Consider the following 20,288-nt stretch of genomic DNA (forward strand, 5'->3'; position numbering starts at 1 on the left):
TGTTTGTGTTTGGCGTTTGCGATGGACGCAGACAAGTTGTAAGTTGCAGGTGATGACTAGTACTATTAGAGAGGCAAAAGTAATCATGTCCTGAAGACCATTATTATATGCATTGTGTTGATGTTAATTGATCATTTTATTTTTATTTTTACTTTTGGGACCCCCACTCTGATAGTGACATCGGGTTAGGACTTCATTCACACTTAATGTTAAACATAAGTATGTCTACCTCAAAAAGAATTTTGTTGTCTGATATTGTGATTTCAAGTTGTTAAGTTTGACGAAAATTTTAGATTAATGTGACATGTTCATGATTACGTGATACTCTTTACCTTTAAAAAAAATGTTTGAAAGTTTATATTTATTTATTTATTTAAAAATAATTTCATTGTTTAGAAAATAAGGAAATAAAAGAAAATAATTTTTTTTTGGGTTTAGGGTGTCACATTAGTGGTATCAGAGCTGGGTTTGTCCAATCATACCATAAATGTATTATGTGTTCGCGATGGTCATTATTGTGTTAGTGTTGTAGAACTAAGTTAGTTTTCTCACTTCCCTAAGTGTCTCACTATATTCGATTGGCTTATCTGATTGATGTAGGTAGTGATGGCTAGTGGAAGGAATGATGCTGTGATTGCTGAGGCTCTAGAGTCCATGGCATGAGTTACAGTGCAGGCTCTCCAAGCTTTGGCTGAATCTCAAGCTATTGCACAAGCTGCTACTCAAGCTGCACAGGTTGCTGCTCAAGCTGTTGCACAAGCTACTACCTATAGTGGTGGCCAAGGAAATATGCAAATAAATGAGTTCATGGTGATGGATCGATTCCACAAGGCTAACCCTCCATCGTTTGAAGGTCACTATAATCCTAATGGAGCTCAAAAGTGGTTGCAAGAAGTTGAGAAAATTTTCAGAGGAGTGGCATGTCCCGAGGGTCAGAAAGTGCATCTTGGTACCTTTATGTTAACGGAGGAGGCTGAACATTGGTGGGATAATGCGCGCCAACAATTAGATAATGTAGGGACTGCAATTACTTGTGCTATATTCAAGAACATGTTTCTAATTAAGTATTTCCCTGAAGATATCCGTAATAGAAAGGGGATGGAATTTGTTAAATTGGAACAGGGGAATATGTCAGTAGTAGAGTATGCGGCTAAGTTCGAGGAATTATCCAGGTACTATCCACTATATGTTGGAGAAGCAGGAGAAAAGTCTAAGTGCATCAAGTTTGAAATGGGACTCAGGCCAGAGATCAAGAAACAGGTTGGAATGCAAGAGATCCGCGACTTTCCTACCCTAGTGAATAAGAGTAGGATTTATGATGAGGATAGCCGTGCTGAAAAGGCACATTACCGAAACACTGGAACCATGAAGGACAAGAGGCCTATGCATCATAATAGAGGAAAACCTTACTCTTTTCCTCCTAGTAAATCTGGAAGTCGTCTGAATTATCAACAATACAGTTTTTTAGCTGGAAAATGAGCTAGTAGTGGTAACGGAAAATGAAATGGAAACAGTTTTAGTTATGGGGGTGGTAGAGGAAACCCCAATGGACGAGGAGTTAGTAATGGAAATAGTAACAACAGGAGTCAAGACTCGAGCAACAACAATGGTAATAATGGTGATCCAGCTACTCCTATCCGATGTCACAGGTGTGATAAGCAGGGTCACATGGCATATGAATGTAGAGATACTGGAATTACTTGTGTTTAATTGTCAACAACAAGGCCACATTAGCACCACATGCCCCTACCCAAGGAAGACTCCACAACCTGGAAACCAGAGTTTCGAAGCCAGCCGACCTAATTCCAATGGATGAGTCTTTGCCCTCTCTGGTGTAGGAGCGTCTGAGAAAGACAACTTGATCCAAGGTACGTGTCTCATAAGTGATACTCCTTTATTTGTGATATTTGATTGTGGTGCCACTCATTCCTTTGTGTCTCTTGACTGTGTTAGAAGTTTAGGACTACCTATGTCTCGTTTGCAGTATAATTTGATTGTGAATACCCCAACTAGTGATTTTGTTGATACCTCTAGTGTTTGTCTTGACATTTCTATCCATGTGTGTGGAAGGGACTTCTGAGTTGACTTAGCGTGTTTACCTTTGCGTCTGGTCGATGTGATTCTTGGTATGGATTGGCTATCTGCCAATCGTGTCCGCGTAGATTTTTTTAGTAAAATCATTGAATTCATGGAGTCGGAAGAGAGGGATAAGTCTAGCAATATATCCGTCAACCAAGTGAAGGCACTCTTGAAAGAAGATGCCCAATTATACATGATCCTAGCCTCATTGGAATTTGAAGAAAAAGTGGTAATACGAGATGTTCCTTTTGTGTGTAAATTCCCTAAAGTATTCCCTAAAGATGTCACTAGTTTACCACCAGAGCGTGAGATTGAGTTTAGCATTGACCTTGTACCAGGTACTGGACCCATATCCATGGCACCGTATACGATGTCTTCCTTAGAACTCTCTGAGCTTAAGAAGCAATTGGAAGAGCTTTTAGATAAAAAATTTATAAGACCTAGTGTTTCACCATGGGGTGCACTTGTGTTGTTGGTTAAGAAGAAGGATGGCTCTATGAGGTTATGTGTGGATTTCCGTTGACTTAATAAAGTGACAATCAAGAATAAGTATTTGCTACCTAGGATAGATGACCTTACGGATCAATTGAGAGGATCATGTGTGTTTAGTAAGATAAATCTGAGATCAGGTTACCATCAGATCCGAGTGAAGCCTTCTGATATCCCTAAGACCGCCTTTAGGACCCATTATGGCCATTACGAGTATTTAGTTATGCCTTTTGGTGTAACTAATGCACCAATAGTGTTTATGGATTACATGAATTGGATCTTTCATCCTTACCTAGACTCTTTTGTGGTTGTGTTTATAGATGATATCTTAGTGTACTCTAAGACTAAGGAAGAGCATGGTGAACATTTAAGGATAGCCTTGAAAACCCTTAAAGAGAGACAATTATTTGCCAAGTTGTCTAAGTGTGAATTTTGGTTAGAGGAAGTAAGTTTCCTAGGGCATATAATTTCAAAAGGTGGAATAGTTGTTGATCCTGCCTAAGTGGAGAGTGTCTTAGGATGGAAAGCACCTAAATAAGTGATTGAGATTAGGAGTTTCCTAGGATTGGCAAGTTATTATCATAGGTTCATAGAAGGATTCTCCAAGTTGGCCTTACCTTTAACTAAGTTGACCCGAAAAGGGGAATTGTTCGTGTGGGATACCCATTGTGAGAATAGTTTCCAAGAGCTTAAGAAACGATTGACCTCTGCACGATCATAGTATTACCTGACCTAAATGGACCCTTTGTAGTATATTGTGATGCGTGTGGTTCTGGATTAGGTGGAGTACTTATGCAGGATGAGAAGGTGGTAGCATATGCTTCTAGGCAACTGAAGATTCATGAGAGGAACTACCCTACCCATGACCTAGAACTAGTAGCAATTGTCTTTGTACTTTAGATATGGAGACATTATTTATATGGATCTAGATTTGAGGTTATTAGTGACCATAAGAGCCTTAAGTATCTTTTTGACCAGAAGGAGCTGAACATGAGACAACGTAGGTGGATGGAATTCCTTAAAGATTTTGATTTTGAGCTTAACTATCATCCTGAAAAGGCCAATGTAGTAGCTGATGCCTTGAGTAGGAAGACTTTGAGTGTGTCCGCTTTAATGGTTAAGCATAGTGAGTTATTGGAACAGTTTAGAGACCTTAGTTTATTTTGTGAAGTGACACCAGAAAGCATTAAATTGGGAATGTTGAAGGTAACTAGTGGACTATTGGAAGAGATTGAAAAGAATCAGAAATTGGATTTATACCTTTTGGATAAGTTACAATCAATAGACCAAGGGAGAGAACCTTATTTTAAAATAGGTGTGGATGGAATTTTGAGATTTAAGGATAGAATTTGCGTACCCGATGTAGATGAGTTAAGAAAGATGATCTTAGAGGAATGACATAGAAGTTGTCTAAGTATTCACCTTGGAGCGACACAAATGTATAAGGACCTCAAGAAGATATTTTGGTGGCCTAAAATGAAAAAAGATGTTGTTGAGTTTGTGTATGCTTGTTTGACCTGTCAAAAGTCTAAGGTAGAACACCAAAAACCTTCAGGTTTGATGCAACCTTTGAGTATTCTCAAATGGAAGTGGGATAGCATCTCTATGGACTTTGTTGTAGGCTTACCTCGAACTCCAAAAAGGTATGGTAGTATTTGGGTTATTGTGTATAGATTAACTAAATCTGCTCATTTTATTTCGATAAACATAACTTATTCTATGGAAAGGTTAGCTGAAATATACATAAAGAAAATTGTGAAGTTGCATGGAATCCCATCAAGTATAGTCTCAGACAAAGACCCTAGGTTTACCTCTAAGTTTTGGCAAGGTTTATAGAGCGCTTTAGGTACGAATCTTAGGATGAGTTCAACCTACCACCCACAAACAAATGGTCAGACTGAGCGAACCAATCAATCCCTAGAAGACTTGTTGAGAGCTTGTGTGTTGGAACAAAATGGAAGTTGGGATAGCTTTTTGCCACTTATAGAGTTTACCTATAACAATATTTTCCACTCTAGCATTGGAATGGCCCCTTTTGAGGCGTTGTATGGGAGAAGGTGTAGGACCCCTCTGTGTTGGTTTGAGACAGGTGATAACCTTGTGTTAGGACCTGAGATTGTTCAACAGACTACTGATAAAGTAAAAATGATTCAGGAAAAGATGAGAACATCTCTGAGTAGGCAAAAGAGTTACCATGATAAAAGAAGGAAAAACCTCGAATTTCAAGAAGGTGATCATGTATTTTTGAGAGTTACTCCAACAACTGGGGTTGGTCGGGCATTAAAAATGCGAAAGCTTACTCCTCGGTTTATAGGACCTTACCCGATTCTTAAACGTGTCGGTAACGTGGCATATCAGATCGCGTTACCTCCTTCTCTTTGTAATCTTCATAGCGTCTTTCAGGTGTCTCAACTTCGCAAGTACATTTTCGACCATTCACGTGTCATTGAGTCAGACAAGGTCCAAATAAAAGAGAATCTAACTTTTGAGACCTTACCGCTACGGATTGAGGACCGAAAGATCAAAGAATAAAGGGGTAAGATGATTTCATTGGTTAAGGTTGTCTGGGTAGGTGCTATTGGTGAAAGTGCTACGTGGGAAGTCGAATGTCAAATGCGTGAATCGTATACGGGGCTGTTTCCGTCAGGTAAATTTCGAGGACGAAGTTTTTTTTATAGGGGGAGAAATGTAACACCCCAAATTTTTAATTAATATATAATAGCAATATTATAATAAATTATATTATATGTGTATTTATTGTAGTGTGATAATTTCCTACGTTTTTTCTATCCTAATGATTTATTTGAATTATTAACATTAAATATAACTATTTAAATTAATATTGGACAAATAAAAATAAATAAATAAATAAGAAATAAACATGTGTATTAGTACACTAGTCTATTAACATTAGTGTTAAAAAGGGCGAGCAAATAATAATAATAATAATAATAATAATAATAATAATAATAATAATAATAATAATAATAATAATAATAATAATAATAATAATAATAATAATAATAATACTAATAATGAGAACGGAGTATTGGCAGATCAGCCATATGCAGGCACATGTTTCAAAATTAAGCCTAATAATAAACCTAAAATTACCAAGCTATATATATACTTATATAGATGATAACCTATATAAAAGAAAGACAGGAAGAAAAAGAAAAAGAATAGAAAGGATTAGCGCTTCCTGCCTACAGCCCAATCACGATTAGGTATAATTTTTTAATTCCATCAATTAGATTTTAATAATAATATGGAATTTGATGGTAGGATAGAATTAGTCATACAGTTGAAATTGGTACACAAAGAATGACAATCTATGAACTACCTCTGAACTTGATTATTATGATAAGGATCTGAGTTATCTATTTTTTTAGCATGTCTGGTGGAAAAATGATAATTACTTTAGGTGTTTGATATTTTACCATTAATATACAAGTGATTTGTAATCAACTTACTATTTGGTGGATTCAAGGATAGTGAATTTGTTGGTTTGTTGCTAAAACACAAACAGGGAACTCCATCATAGACATTGAACTGGAAAATTGCTTAACAATATTCTCATGATGCAGTAAATTTTGGAGTAATGTGTACTATCAGCAGAGTCGGAAGTTGGAAAAGTTTTATTAATATAACTATGTCAGATGTGTAGGAAATGTTTTAGTGATTCATGAATATCTAAGCTAACCATTTAGAATAATATCAATGATCGATGGAATGTAGAGGAGAGAAATGCTTATTATGATCTGATAACGAAGGTTTGTTCAGATTTTTTTTTATGATAGTTTAGACAAGGCACAATAAGAAAATACTACCCAAATTGATTCAGACCGTGATAGAACAGCCTTGACTATGATATAGTGCCGACTAGGGACATATGGGTGGAACAAAAGAGTAGTTTAGCTAAGAGATGATGATTTTGTTGATGCATACTTAAGAATGTAGTCAATAATAAGCACATTGACTATCTATTATTACCAGCATTCATGTGACTCATATAAAAATATAATTATAAATCAAAACTATATATGTATATATATAGACATAATATTAAGTTCTTTCTATCATATTTAGTTCCAAAAAAAATCTGATTATATTAATATGGGTGTTTAATGATATTAAATATATTTTTGAGTTATATTATAAATAGTAGATGATTTATTAATTTGTTTATTTATTTAATTTTATTTAGTCAGTAATTTATTTGTATTTGGTGGCTGTGTGGCTATAATTCTCTCATAGATTATCAGAGACGACGGTCGACGAAGACGCGACAAATTAGCAGATCAGTCATTTGACGAAATCTTCAATTGAGGTAAGGGGTGAGATGAGGTTCGATTTTATGAGTATAAAATAACGTGAGATGAACGGGAATACTGAAATTCTCAGATGTTCATTCGAGGTTTACTACGTACGGTTGAGCCCTATTGAGTAATAATAATTAATTAATAATATATGAATGATAATAGTGAGGACTAAAAGATAATTTAGAAACCTATAGAAATGTTGTGAATTAATTTATATTAAGATTGCGTGTTATTTGATTTTATGAGATCGATACTAATTATTATTGTATGAATGATATTACTTGAGTGTTCTTATTACCTGATTGACATTGTGATATTACTTGAATGTGCCACTTAATTGATTCCTTATTATGTGGTTGATGAGACTGATTGTGCATGGTGAGTAGTGTAAATCAAATATCTGGATTTTATTGTGATTGAATGTTATAGATATATAATGATGAATATTGTGAAGTCAAACTGAAACGTATTGAGTTGTGATGATCGATAAGTCTGAGATTTGTGTTATAAATTTTGGAGTTTGGATTATTTTGTCATCATATAGGGAGGGTTTGACAAACCTAGTGATTCAGGGAAGTACAACTGAATGAGTCTGATCGTAGAGCGCTGCAGTCGAACTGTAAGGTAAGACTGATAGACCTTGGGGGTACCTCTAGTGGGGAATTCCTAAGTGGATTAATGGGTTATTCCCTAAGGTCGGGAGCTACCGTGCAACACAAGAATACCCCGACCGTCGCGTATATGTGTCTCGGGTTGAGTTTAGGGGATCTATGAGGACTTGGCCATTCATGAATTGTTTGTCCGCTCTTGTTGTGGCATAGTATAAGGCCTCCTAACCAAGTACTTCAGAGTAGAATGGTACCAAATGATGAAGTATAAAGTATAGGACATGCATAGCATTTCATCCTTGTGATTGTCTTATTGTGAATGAACTTGATAAACCATTGATATTATACACTTGACTGCTTTTGAGGTTGTGATAATTTGATTGCTTGCGCATTTTCCTCGTTTATCTTATACTATTACATAATTTCGATACTCTCCCCTCGTTGTTTGTGTTTGGCGTTTGCGATGGACGCGGACAAGTTATAAGTCGCAGGTGATGACTAATACTATCAGAGAGGCGGAAGCCATCATATCCTAAAGACCCTTATTATATGCATTGTGTTTATGTTATTTGATCATTTTATTTTTATTTTTACTTTTGAGACCCTTGCTCTGATACTGACATCGGGTTGGGACTACATTCTCACTTAATGTTAAACATAAGTATGTGTACCTCAAAAATAATTTTGTTGTTTGATATTGTGATTTCAAGTTGTTAATATTGACGAATATTTTGGATTAATGTGATAAGTTCATGATTACGTGATACTCTTTACCTTTAAAAAAAATTGTTTGAAAGTTAATATTTATTTATTTGTTTAAAAATAATTTCATTGTTTAGAAAATAAGGAAATAAAAGAAAATAATTTTTTTTTTTGGGTTTAGGGTGTCACACGGGATAAAGAAAATATGTTTTCAAGAAAATAAAAACTTTTGTAACTAATTTAGGATATCCTGTTTCTCAAAGTACATATGGAACAATTCAAATTTATTACTCAATTAAAATAATTTAATCTCAATGAACTTGATTCAACTAAAATTCTTATTTTAATTCCAAAAACTTACTAGTACTAATGTTTTCATATAAAAAAGTCATTTGTAATTACATAACTAAAATATAAGTTACAACTCTAAATATCCGGTATCACCTATCAGAGCGGGATTTCTCCCAAACTTGAACTTCAAGACTCATTTACCTGTAATAACTGCGATTTTGCAAACGCAAGGCCAAGCCAATCAAACACAAACAAAGAAGGAGGTGAGTTTTGAAATAATTTTACTAGTATAATATAAGTAAAAAGAACACGTATTTGATCATAAATAAACCGTATCATTAAACATACATTATTCAAGGAAAAACATCACATAATGAAGTCAATGTCAAAATCAAGGAAAATCAATACATTTCTCTATAACATCAAATCGTCTCATAAATTATTATCGCACACAATACATATTAATCACAACAAAACAATCACAAGAAAATGCAAAGTCATGCATGAGCTTTGACTTTACTTCACAATGTGGTACCATTCTAACTCTGAAGTACTTAGTTAGGAGGCTTGATACTATGCCACAATCTTGATGGACGGACAATTCAAATTGGCCCTGTTTTGTAGATACCCTCAACTCAACCCGAGACACATATACGCAACAGTCGAGGTAAACATGTGTTGCATGGTAGCACCCGACATTTGGAGTGCTACCTCAAAGTCACCTAGGAATTCCTCACCCGAATACCTCCAAGGTCTAACAATCTTTCCTTAAGGCTAGACAGTAGACCGCCACGATCAGGCTCGTTCAGTTGTACTTTCCCGGAATCACTAGACTTGTCAGGCCCTACCTATATGATGACAAAATAATCTCCACTTCACAAATTCTCAGTATTTATTTCTCCCCTCATTTGCCTATGATACTCTGCTAAGACAGTTATCTCAAAGACAAATTGAAATCATCATTATTTCATCAACTATGAGGTTACTTCAATATTCTCATCACAAAATTTATAACATCATTGTCATTAATCACACATCATCATCGTCACATAAACTAGTCACAAATTTATGGCATCTCTATCATCAATGATGCATCATCACTTAAACTTATCACAAATTTATAACATCACAATTATTAATCATACATCATTATTATCACATAAAATTATCACAATGCATTCATCTTTTATCATCACATCACATAAACTCATATAATCAAACATATACATAAAATTCATTTGACACTCAATATCACAATAATATCAAATACCACACATTTCTTGAAGGTTTTGACAAGAGAAATCCAAAAATGATGTCAGATTTTTTAGACGAAAAATGTGGTTGTCGAAATCGGCCAAAAACAGTTCGCCCAAGGAAAGAAACACAACTGTTTCTGATTATAGGGAGTCACGATCGATAAAATTGATGCCAAAAATGGATTGAGTGGCCGATTTTGTGTGGGATAGAGGTTGGGATCGTTTCAAAACAGCAAGGAATTGATGGGACGAATTTGAGAGGAAGATGGTGTTGATGTGTGTGCTTTGCAGCTACTGTGTTCTGTTTATTTTTTGTTCTTTTTGTTTTTAATTGCAGATTGAGGGGTATAGATGGCAGATGTAGAAGTGCAGGAGTAAAACAGTCTGTAAGGCCCAACACAGAGGAGTCCAGTCTGAGGCAGAAATGGGGGTGTAATGAACAACTCGCAGGTATAGAAAAGAAAAGCCCAACCAAAAATGGATTCAAAAATGGATACAGTGGCCGATTTTGTGTGGGGTAGAGGTTGGATCGTTTCAAAACAACAAGGAATTGATGGGAAAAATTTGAGAGGAAGATGGTGTTGACGCGTGTTATTTGCAGCTGTTGTGTTCTGTTTATTTTTTGTTTTTTTCTTTTTAATTGCAGATTGAGGGGTATAAATGGCAGATGTAGAAGTGCATGACTAAAACAGTCTGTAAGGCCCAACACAGAGGAGTCCAGTCTAAGGCAGAAATGGAGGTGTAATGAACAACTCGCAGGTGTAGAAAAGAAAAGCCCAACCAGCCCAATTTAATGTGCAAATGTAGAAATAGGGGTGTAAATAATCGTCTGATCCAAAAATTCATTTTCTAGTATTTCTAAAAGTCCTTAATAATGGGATTCAAGTGTCTGATCTAAAAGTAGTGGGATCCAAGTCAATGTTAAAGTGTTAAATAGTCGTCGATTCATTGTTAAATAATCGTCTTATCTAAAAGTAGTGGGATTCAAGTCAATGTACTCATGTTCTCAAAGAGAGGTTTGAAAGAATTCAGATTCACTTTAATTTTCATCTATCGATATAGTGAGAGTTGACGATGTTGAAGTATATACTATGAAGTTAAGAGTGAAAGCGATGATGTGTTTCTTTTACTTTTTTGACAAATTAGAATTTTATAATTATTTTTGTTACTTATAATTATTTGATATTTGATTGGTTATGTCTGACTAGTAATGGTTAGACAAGTGTTCAAGAATTTCTCCCCAAATTATATTGTTTTACGGTATCACTATATTATTAATGTTTCTTTTGCTATTAAATCTTTTACTATGTATTACTTTTTTTTTCCAATTTTTTAAATTTATCTTTCTTATTTCATTAATGAATGATATTTTATAAAATAATCCATAATTTCTCTTTTTTATACAACATTGATAATATTTCTTAATTTATGTGAAACTGGAAAAATGACATATAATTTGACACAAACGAAGTACTAATACAAAAATGGTTTTACAAAATTTGCACTATTTAATTAATGTAATTAAATTTAAGGGGATATGTTTAACCTCAAGTTAATTACATCAAGAACTTATTATTTAGAATATTAAAAAAATCACTTGGTGAAATATGCTTATGATAATTACCACTGCTTTTGTCCCACAATATTTGTTTGATAACTTCAATTTATTTAAGGAAATAATATATTTTTTTGATAACTTCAATTTACATAATTCATATTATTGGTAAGTAATCCAAAATAGGAAACAAATTAATCAAAAAAAAAAAAAATTGAAGTTAAACTATTATGATATACTATTTTAAAATGGCCATCACATGCATGGTATATGTAGCAAACAAATTTGAAATAAATCTTTCAAAATGATAAAAGTTGTTTAACGTGTTTTACTCATGCTTTATTGTCCACTTAACATCTTGAAGTTTGAATTTCCGTTGAAATAGGTATCAACCTTAATATTTGACATAACTCAAATAAGATTACATTTGGTGAAATAACTTATGGAAAACTAAAAAAAACATGCACTTATAAATGAAATAAATATTTAATGATATTCTAATATGTCACATTTACTTTTTCAAGAATTGTATCGTAATCTTTGGTTATGGTGGATATTATTTTGTGCATATTCTTGTATCATAATCTCAAATATTTTAGAATATAAAGTATGATGTATGTCATTTGCATGATCAAGAAATTTGTTTAGTAAATCTATGTTTGGAACATAGGAAAGGAAAAGAAAAAATTAGAGAAGGAAATAAAACATTTATATCAAAAAAATTCATCTCCTTTGTTACATATTGAAAATGAAAAAAAAAAAGAAGTATATTTAGTGGAATTCACTCAATCTTTCTTTCTCCTCTAATTGAAAATAAAACGCATCAAATTCTTCAATTAATGTACAAAAATAATTACACCTCTACTTTATTTATTTTAATTTTATTGTTTTTACCATATCTCAATTTTTGTAGGGATATTTATGTAATTTTAGAAAAATACTTTTTTCTTTCATCTCACTTTTTCATTTATAACAAACTATTAATTAATCATTTCATTTTCTACTACTTTTCTTTTCTTCTCACCTTATTTCCTTTCACATTATTTCCTAAACCAAATAAAGTGTAAAAGATGATGATGAAAAATGTTAAAAAAAATTACCTAATCCAATGTTAAGAAACTAAAATAATGTTATTACAATTGAAATAGAAATGCGCGTAAAAAATTTAGAAATGCACCCATTTTAAATATTATTTTCAATAAAATATGCCAATATAAATGGAAACGTTAATGTGATGTTTATGACTTACTGAGAGTAGAATATGATTTGTTGTTTATAACAATTAAATGAATTAAAGATATACTTTTTTTTCATTAATTGTCATTAAAAAAGATCGATTTTAAAAAATGTGAAATCAATAAATATTACGTGACATAATTTTTCTCTTCCGGCGCTCCAACGAGTTGGAGAGACTTTTTCTGCAATTTTTCTCGTCGTTTTGACTAAAATTTTACTCCTAAAATTACTATTAATTATTTAACATTTATTTGTATGCTTTGCATAATTTATCAGTCACGTCTCGGCAATTTTGTGAACCTGTCGTTTATTCGGATTCGCTCGCTGTACGTTGTTGATTTGCAGCTACAATTGAAAACTTCTATTGATTTTTGTGTTTGAGAAAGCATCGAAATAAGGTTAGGGGTGAAAGAGCTTTTGAATTCATGAGTACAATATATAGTGAGATGAATGGGAAAAACGTATTTCCCAACGATTCATTTGGGGCTCGCTACGTACGGCGGTAGCCCTTTGAGAGATAAATTAATTAATGTGCTCATATTGAAATTGTGAGAATAAAATGTGGAATATAAATATTTATAAGGTGTTGATTGATTTAATTTCGTTAAATGTGTGTTATTTGATATTGTTGTGATATTGAGTGTCGAACGAATTTAATGTTATATTTGATTAGACAGGTTTATGTGATGTGATAATAAAAGGTGAATGCATTTTGATAAATTTATGTGAATTTTATGGTGATGTATAATTAATAATAGTGATGTTATAAATTTATAATAAATTTATGTGATGAGATATGATTAATGATAGTGATGTTGTGAATTTGTGATGAGAATATTGAAGTAACCCCATAGTTGGTGAAATAGTTTTGATTCCAATTTGTGTTTGAGATGAAGGTCTTGATGAATTATCATAGGCCAATGAGGGCAGAAAATAAATATTGAGATTTTTTGAAGATTATTTTGTCATCGTATAGGTAGGGCTTGATAAGCCTAGAGATTCTGGGGAAGTACAACTGATGAACCTGATCGTGGCGGTCTGCTGTTGAGCCTTAAGTAAAGATTGTTAGACCTTGGAGGTATTCAGGTGGGGAATTCCTAGGTGACTTGGAGGTAGCACTCCAAATGTCGGGAGCTACCATGGAACACACATTTATCTCGACTATCGCGTATATGTGTCTCGAATTGAGTTGAGGGGATCTATAAGGACTGAGTCAATTTGAATTTTCCGTCCACCGAGATGGTAGAATAGTATCAAGACTCCAAACCAAATACTTCAGAGTTAGTATGATACCACATTGTGAAGTAGAGTCTAAGATTATGCATAACATTACATTTTCTTGTGATTGTTTTGCTGTGACTAATACGTATTGTATGTGATAATAACTTCTCTTAGATGATTTGATGTTATATTGAAAAGTATTGATTTTCCTTGAGTGGTTTTAACTTTATAATGTGATGCTTTTCCTTGAAGAATGTTTGTCTAATGATACGATTTATTTATGATTAACTGCGTGTTCTTCTTACTTGTATTATACTGTTAATATGATTTCAAAAGTCATCCCTTCGTTGTTTGTGTTTGACTGACTTGGCCCAACATTTGCGAAATCGTAGTTATTATAGGTTAATGAGTCTTGAAGTTCAATTTTGGGAGAAACCCCACTCCGATATGTGATACCAAGAATAGGAGTTGTAAATTGTATTTTATTTTTACTTTTTTATTAGAAATGACTTTTTGTATGAAAATCTTATATAAGTACTAGTAAGTTTTTGGAATTAAATTAAGAAATTTTAGTTAAATCAAGTTTATGGAGATTGCACCTTTTATAAGAGGAAAAAGTTTAAAGTGTTTCTTTCAAATTTTGGGAAATGTGATATCCTAAATTAATTTTAAAAAAAATTATTTCCTTGAAAACATATCTTCTTTATCTGTTGTACCTAAAACAAAAAATGTACTTTAAATTATTATATATTATTTTGGGGTTTAGGGTGTCACACATATCACATGTACTATCTGTCATTTTGCAAGACATATTTGTTTATAGCTTACGTTAGATTCATTTGCAAAAAAACAACCTGGAAAAAAATGGTGTGTAAAAAAGTTATAGTCCTTGTATTATATGGTTTCATATTTATGACGACAAAATTAAAATATAAACACTAATTTGAACTAATTATTTAGTTAAAAATATTTATTCATATTTATAATAACATTAAGAAAAAAATTAAATTTAACTAATTGATTAATGACAAATATTTATCTCCTATATGAAGTGTAAGCTCTAAACTGTGAAAAATTATAGTAAATGAATTATAATTTTTAACATTTTTATGTCGATGATATTTAAAATCGTTGACATAATTATATGTTGATTTTTTGTGTGTGAATGTATATATATGGTCACATTTGTATCAATAATATACTAATTGAAAGACTAAATCAAATGTTTCCTTGTATTTTCAAGTATTATAATGAAATGGAACCCTAATCCTAATAGGTATATCAATTGCAAGATTATTTTAAAAACTTGAAAATCAAAACTATCTTAATAAACTTTTCATATTAGTAAAATATTCAAAGAAAATAATTAAAATATTCAATTATTTAATACCTTAATTTGATTTCTTATGAAAATGAGATTCAATTGATTGTTGTAATTTCTAAATAATTTTTTTTAATTTAAATTAGGTCTTAATTATTTTTGTAACAAAAGAAAAAATTTCTAGGAGAAATATTTTTATATATTAGTTCTTATTTGAATATTGTTTTTCTAAAAAACTGTTTTAATATTTTTTTTCAAAGGTAAATAGACATATTTCGAATATGACCATATTTTTTCAAAAGAAATTATAGTATGATCACAATATAATATGTATAATATGGAATTAATTACAACTAATTTCATTTGATACAAATAAGTTTGATGTTGAGTCTGAATTTTGAAATGCATCAAGAATATTATTTGATATTGATCCAAGTGGTTGATTTTTTTTTTGTCTTATCCTAGTGGTTGTTTTATTACAACCATTTGATGATTTTGATACTATTTGTTTGATTATATTTGACTAATGGACTTACCATATCTTTTCATGGTTAATAGAATGTAGGACACTTAATACTTAGGAGGATTATTCTTGAATAGAGAACTCATTAATTTGATATTAATGTAGATTAATCAACGATCAATATTTGTTATGTGTATATTTATACAATAAATTATAATTAATGATGTTCAGACAAACTCTATATTTAAAGTTTTGATGAAAATAAACAAAGGTTAATTAAGAAAGTTAATTTTGATTCTAAAATGTTATGTTAATTTAACATGTATTTTTGAGTGGATTTAATTAAGAACAGAATCAAGCAAATCAAGAAAAGACAGCAACAAGATCATTCTGCATCATAATAGAGAATGATCTTCAGCTTCAACAACTGTCCATCACAGCATATTGGTCAAACCTTTTCTATCTCTTTGACAAAGAGTCTGCCCTGGAAATTATACATATCTAATCAGTACATGGCAAGGAACAAGTAGGAATCATCCAGACTCAAAAAGGTTATTTGGTCTCAAAGATCAAAGGACTCAAAGACAACAAAAATCATGACAGTCTGCAAACTCCAAAAATCAAATATCAAGAAAGTTCGATCAATCTGGACATATGACAAGACAATTACAAAGGAAATCCAGAACGTTTAAAATGGGAACTCCAGAATGATTATTGAAGCTCAAGAAAGTTCAAACTGACAAACCAAGAACGTTAATCATTCTCCGTTTTCTGCACAAAGACAACAACTCTGTTTCTTATCCAAATCGATCTGTAATTCATCTTCAACATTCTCAAGCTACACTCAAGAATCAAGACAGATAGCGTACCATCCAAGATCAATAAAGAAACGTCAAGAGTATTTTCTAAAGAGGATATAATTGCTTTAAATGCTAAACCATTAAAGTCAAAAAGCTATTTCAAAGAAGGATTATTTTTATTCTAAAAATAATGTTTCAGTCAAAAAGCAGAGTCTCTCCAACAACTCTTGTACTTTCATTATGTGCCTCTACAGCCTATAAATAGAAGGCCAATATCCCGATTCAAGGCAAGAAAATTAAGTGCTTCGAAATCCATAATCAATCATATACATACTTGAAATTCTGCAAAAACAGAGGCAATCATACCCACTGATTTCTGCGAAACAGTTGCTGGTTTTTACTTATCAAATAGTTTGCGCAATTATAATTAGATCCTTTGTAAAGAATCAATTCTCAAACAAGAGTTGAGAAATTTCAGATTCTGTTAAAACAATCAAATTGTAAAAACTCAAACTATAAGAGTTTCTTTATAGTTTGTTTTAAGATTATTTCCTATCAAGGTTAGATAGGTGCTGGTATTGCTTTCTGGGTAGAAAGCATTAGAGGTTGAAATAGATCAAGATTGATCTAAGACTAGGTGTTGTAAGTTCAAGAAAGCTCTTTTACACTTAGTGGAAAATCTCACAGTGTGAGGACTGGACGTAACCCACGTTGGGTGAACCAGGATAAAATCCTTGTGTGGTATTCTCTATCCTATCTCTCTATTTATCATACTGAATCAATTAAAACATAAACTGATTTTCTGTTTTCAACTAATCAAGGAACGTTCTCCGTTTTACTACTAAAACCAAGAACGTTCTTCGTTTTCTGTTTTCATAACCAAGATCAATCTTGAGTTATTTTCTCAAGTTTTAACAGGAATTTTTAAAAGGTGCATTTACAATTCAAACCCCCCTTTCTTGTAAATCAACATTGTTACTTCAATTGGCATCAGAGCTCGGTCTCTAAAAAGTTCAAAAACACCTAACAAGTGTTAGAGAAAAGATCTAGAAGAATGTCGAAAGCAAAATACATTGTTGAAGGAGGATCCTCAAACCGACCTCCATTCTTTGATGGATAAGACTATTACTTTTGGAAAAACAAAATGCAGGTGTTCTTAAAATCTCAAGACACAGGAATGTGGCACATCATTACAAATGGAGATTTCACACCAATGGTTGATCAAGATGATTCAAACTCTGCCTTAAAAAAGGAAGCAGATTGGACAACAGATGATAAAGCTAAGGTACTTTTAAGCTATAAAGCTCAATTATTCTTATCATGTGCTTTAAGCAGGGAAGAAAGTGAAAGGGTAGATGAATGCGCAACTGCAAAAGAAGTTTGGGATACATTACAAACTCATCATGAAGGAACAAGCCATGTCAAAGAAACAAGAATAGACATTGGTATAAGGAAATTCAAACTATTCGAAATGCAAGAAGGAGAAACTATTGATGAAATATACTCAAGATTCACTACAATAGTAAATGAAATGCGTTCCCTTGGCAAAGCTTATACTGTGCAAGAAAGAGTAAGAAAAATCATGATGTGCCTTCCAATCATTTGGAGACCAATGGTGACAGCTATAAGTCAAGCCAAGAACCTTGAATCACTGCCTCTGGAAGAACTAATTGGAACACTAAGAGCTCATGAAGTACTGTTGCAAGAAGAAAAACCAGTCAAGAAAGGAAAGGCAATAACACTGAAAGCTTCTCAAGATAAAATCACAGTACCAGTAGAAGAAGAATCAGAAGAAAATGATCAGGGAGATGCTGATGAAATTGCACTTCTCACTAGAAGAATACAAAGAATGATGAGAAGAAGAGATCAAATCAAAAAGGGATTTCAAAACAAAAATCCTAAAACAGAGATTGACAAGAGTCAAGTCACATGTTTTGGATGCAACAAATTGGGACATTACAAAGCAGAATCTCCATCAAACAGAAATCCACCAAAACGATTTCCCTTCAAAAAGAAATCAATGATGGCAACATGGGATGATTCAGAGGAATCAGAAACTGAAGAAGAAGAAGAAGAAGCCAACATATGCTTGATGGCAAAAACAGAGGAAGAAGAGGTAATAAATTCTGAACCTTGTCATTTATGTCAACAAATAGGAAATGAATTTGATAACTTGTTAAATGACTCAAATCTTCTTATTCAAAAATGTAGTTCTCTGAAAGAACAGTTTTATAAAGAGAAAGAAGAAAAAGAAGAAAGTCAGGCTAAAAATAATCTGTTAAAAAATATGATTCAAGAATTGAAAGAAACAAAATTTTTTGAAAGTCAAGAATGTCAAGAACGTTCTGCACTACAAATAGAGAACGTTCGACTTAAAAATGAAAATGAACTTCTCAAAACAGATTTACTAAACTTCATTAAAGCCACTGAAACCTTTCATAACATCATGAGATCTCCAATAGGAATTTTTGATAAAGTCAGTCTTGGTTTCAATCAAACCCAAAAAACCAAACTCTATGAAAACTTCTTTGTCCCAGAAAGAAAGGAAGAAAAATGCAAGACTAGATGCTCATATTGTAAAAAACTTGGACATCTGGAATTTGCTTGCTACTTTAGAAAAAGAGATGAAAAAATTGAAAGAAAGAGTTTTTTAAAAAAGGAGAATCATTCTGTCAAAACAGTGTCAAAGAAACAGCAAAACAGAGAACGTTCTCCAGGCTGGCTCCCAAACGGAGAAAGTTCAAAATTACAAGTTGTACGTTTTGAAAACTCTTTTAAACTAAAGCTCAAATGTTCTAAATCCTATACTGTTAAACTCATGTCAAAACCAACAACTAACAACACAGCTGTTTCTAAAAAGGTAATGATATACCACTTAAAAACTAACTCTCAAGGACCCAAAACAAAGTGGGTACCTAAGACTGAAATAATATCACATGCAGGTTGGTTTTCAAAATACAAAGAGAAAGCTTTGATTCTTGGACAGTGGTTGCTCAAGCACATGACAGGAGATAGAAACTGTTTCATAACCTTCATCAAGAAGGATGGTGGTTCGGTCACATTTGGAAATGATGATCAAGCTCAAATTAAAGGTAATGGAACCACTGGTAAGACAAACTCTGCTCAAATAAATGATGTTCCATATGTGGAAGGTTTAAAACACAATTTACTAAGCATAAGTCAGCTATGTGACAATGGATGCGAAGTCGTTTTCAAGTCAAAGGTATGTGAAATCAAGAAAGCTAAAACTGGAGAAATTCTGTTTTCTGGAAAACGAAAGAAAAATTTATATGTTTTATATCTTGAAGAATTACATGATGAATCATGCTTTATATCAATCAATAAAGATAAATTGATTTGGCATAAAAGGGCTGGACATATCAACATGAAAACGATTTCAAAAATCTCCAAACTTGATCTTGTTAGAGGCTTACCAAAACTTAATTTTGAGAAAGATAAAATTTGTGAAGCTTGTGCAAAAGGTAAGCAAGTCAAAAGTAGCTTTCATACAAAAGATTTTGTAACAACAAAAAGAACTCTTGAACTACTTCACATAGATTTATTCGGGAAAACAACAAGTCTAGGAGGAATGAAATATAGTTTTGTTATTGTTGATGATTTCTCAAGATTTACATGGGTTCTGTTTTTAAAACAAAAAGATGATGCATTTGAATCATTTAAAACATTTTGTAAAAAGGTGCAGAATGAAAAGGACTCCAGCATCATCTCTGTAAGGAGTGATCATGGAGGAGAATTCATAAATGCCTCATTCAAAAGCTTTTTTGATGAACTTGGTATATCTCACAATCTTTCATGTGCAAGAACTCCACAACAAAATGGAGTTGTTGAAAGAAAAAATAGAACACTACAAGAAAGGGCAAGAACTATTTTAGAAGAATCAAATGTTGAAAGATACTTTTGGGCTGAAGCCATAAACACATCTTG

General features: G+C 32.4%; 1 protein-coding gene across 1 annotated transcript; it reads left to right on the forward strand.

Moving 5' to 3' along the window:
* The first annotated feature begins 606 nt into the window (after positions 1–606).
* LOC140920417 (uncharacterized) lies at positions 607–1,479 on the forward strand. The gene is made up of 2 exons (XM_073368691.1): positions 607–630; positions 676–1,479. Exons 1-2 carry the CDS (start codon positions 607–609, stop codon positions 1,477–1,479), a joined length of 828 nt encoding a protein of 275 aa, XP_073224792.1.
* Positions 1,480–20,288: the final 18,809 nt, after the last annotated feature.

This window comes from Cicer arietinum, chromosome 5 (genome assembly GCF_000331145.2).
Source record: "Cicer arietinum cultivar CDC Frontier isolate Library 1 chromosome 5, Cicar.CDCFrontier_v2.0, whole genome shotgun sequence".
Taxonomy (NCBI): domain Eukaryota; kingdom Viridiplantae; phylum Streptophyta; class Magnoliopsida; order Fabales; family Fabaceae; genus Cicer; species Cicer arietinum.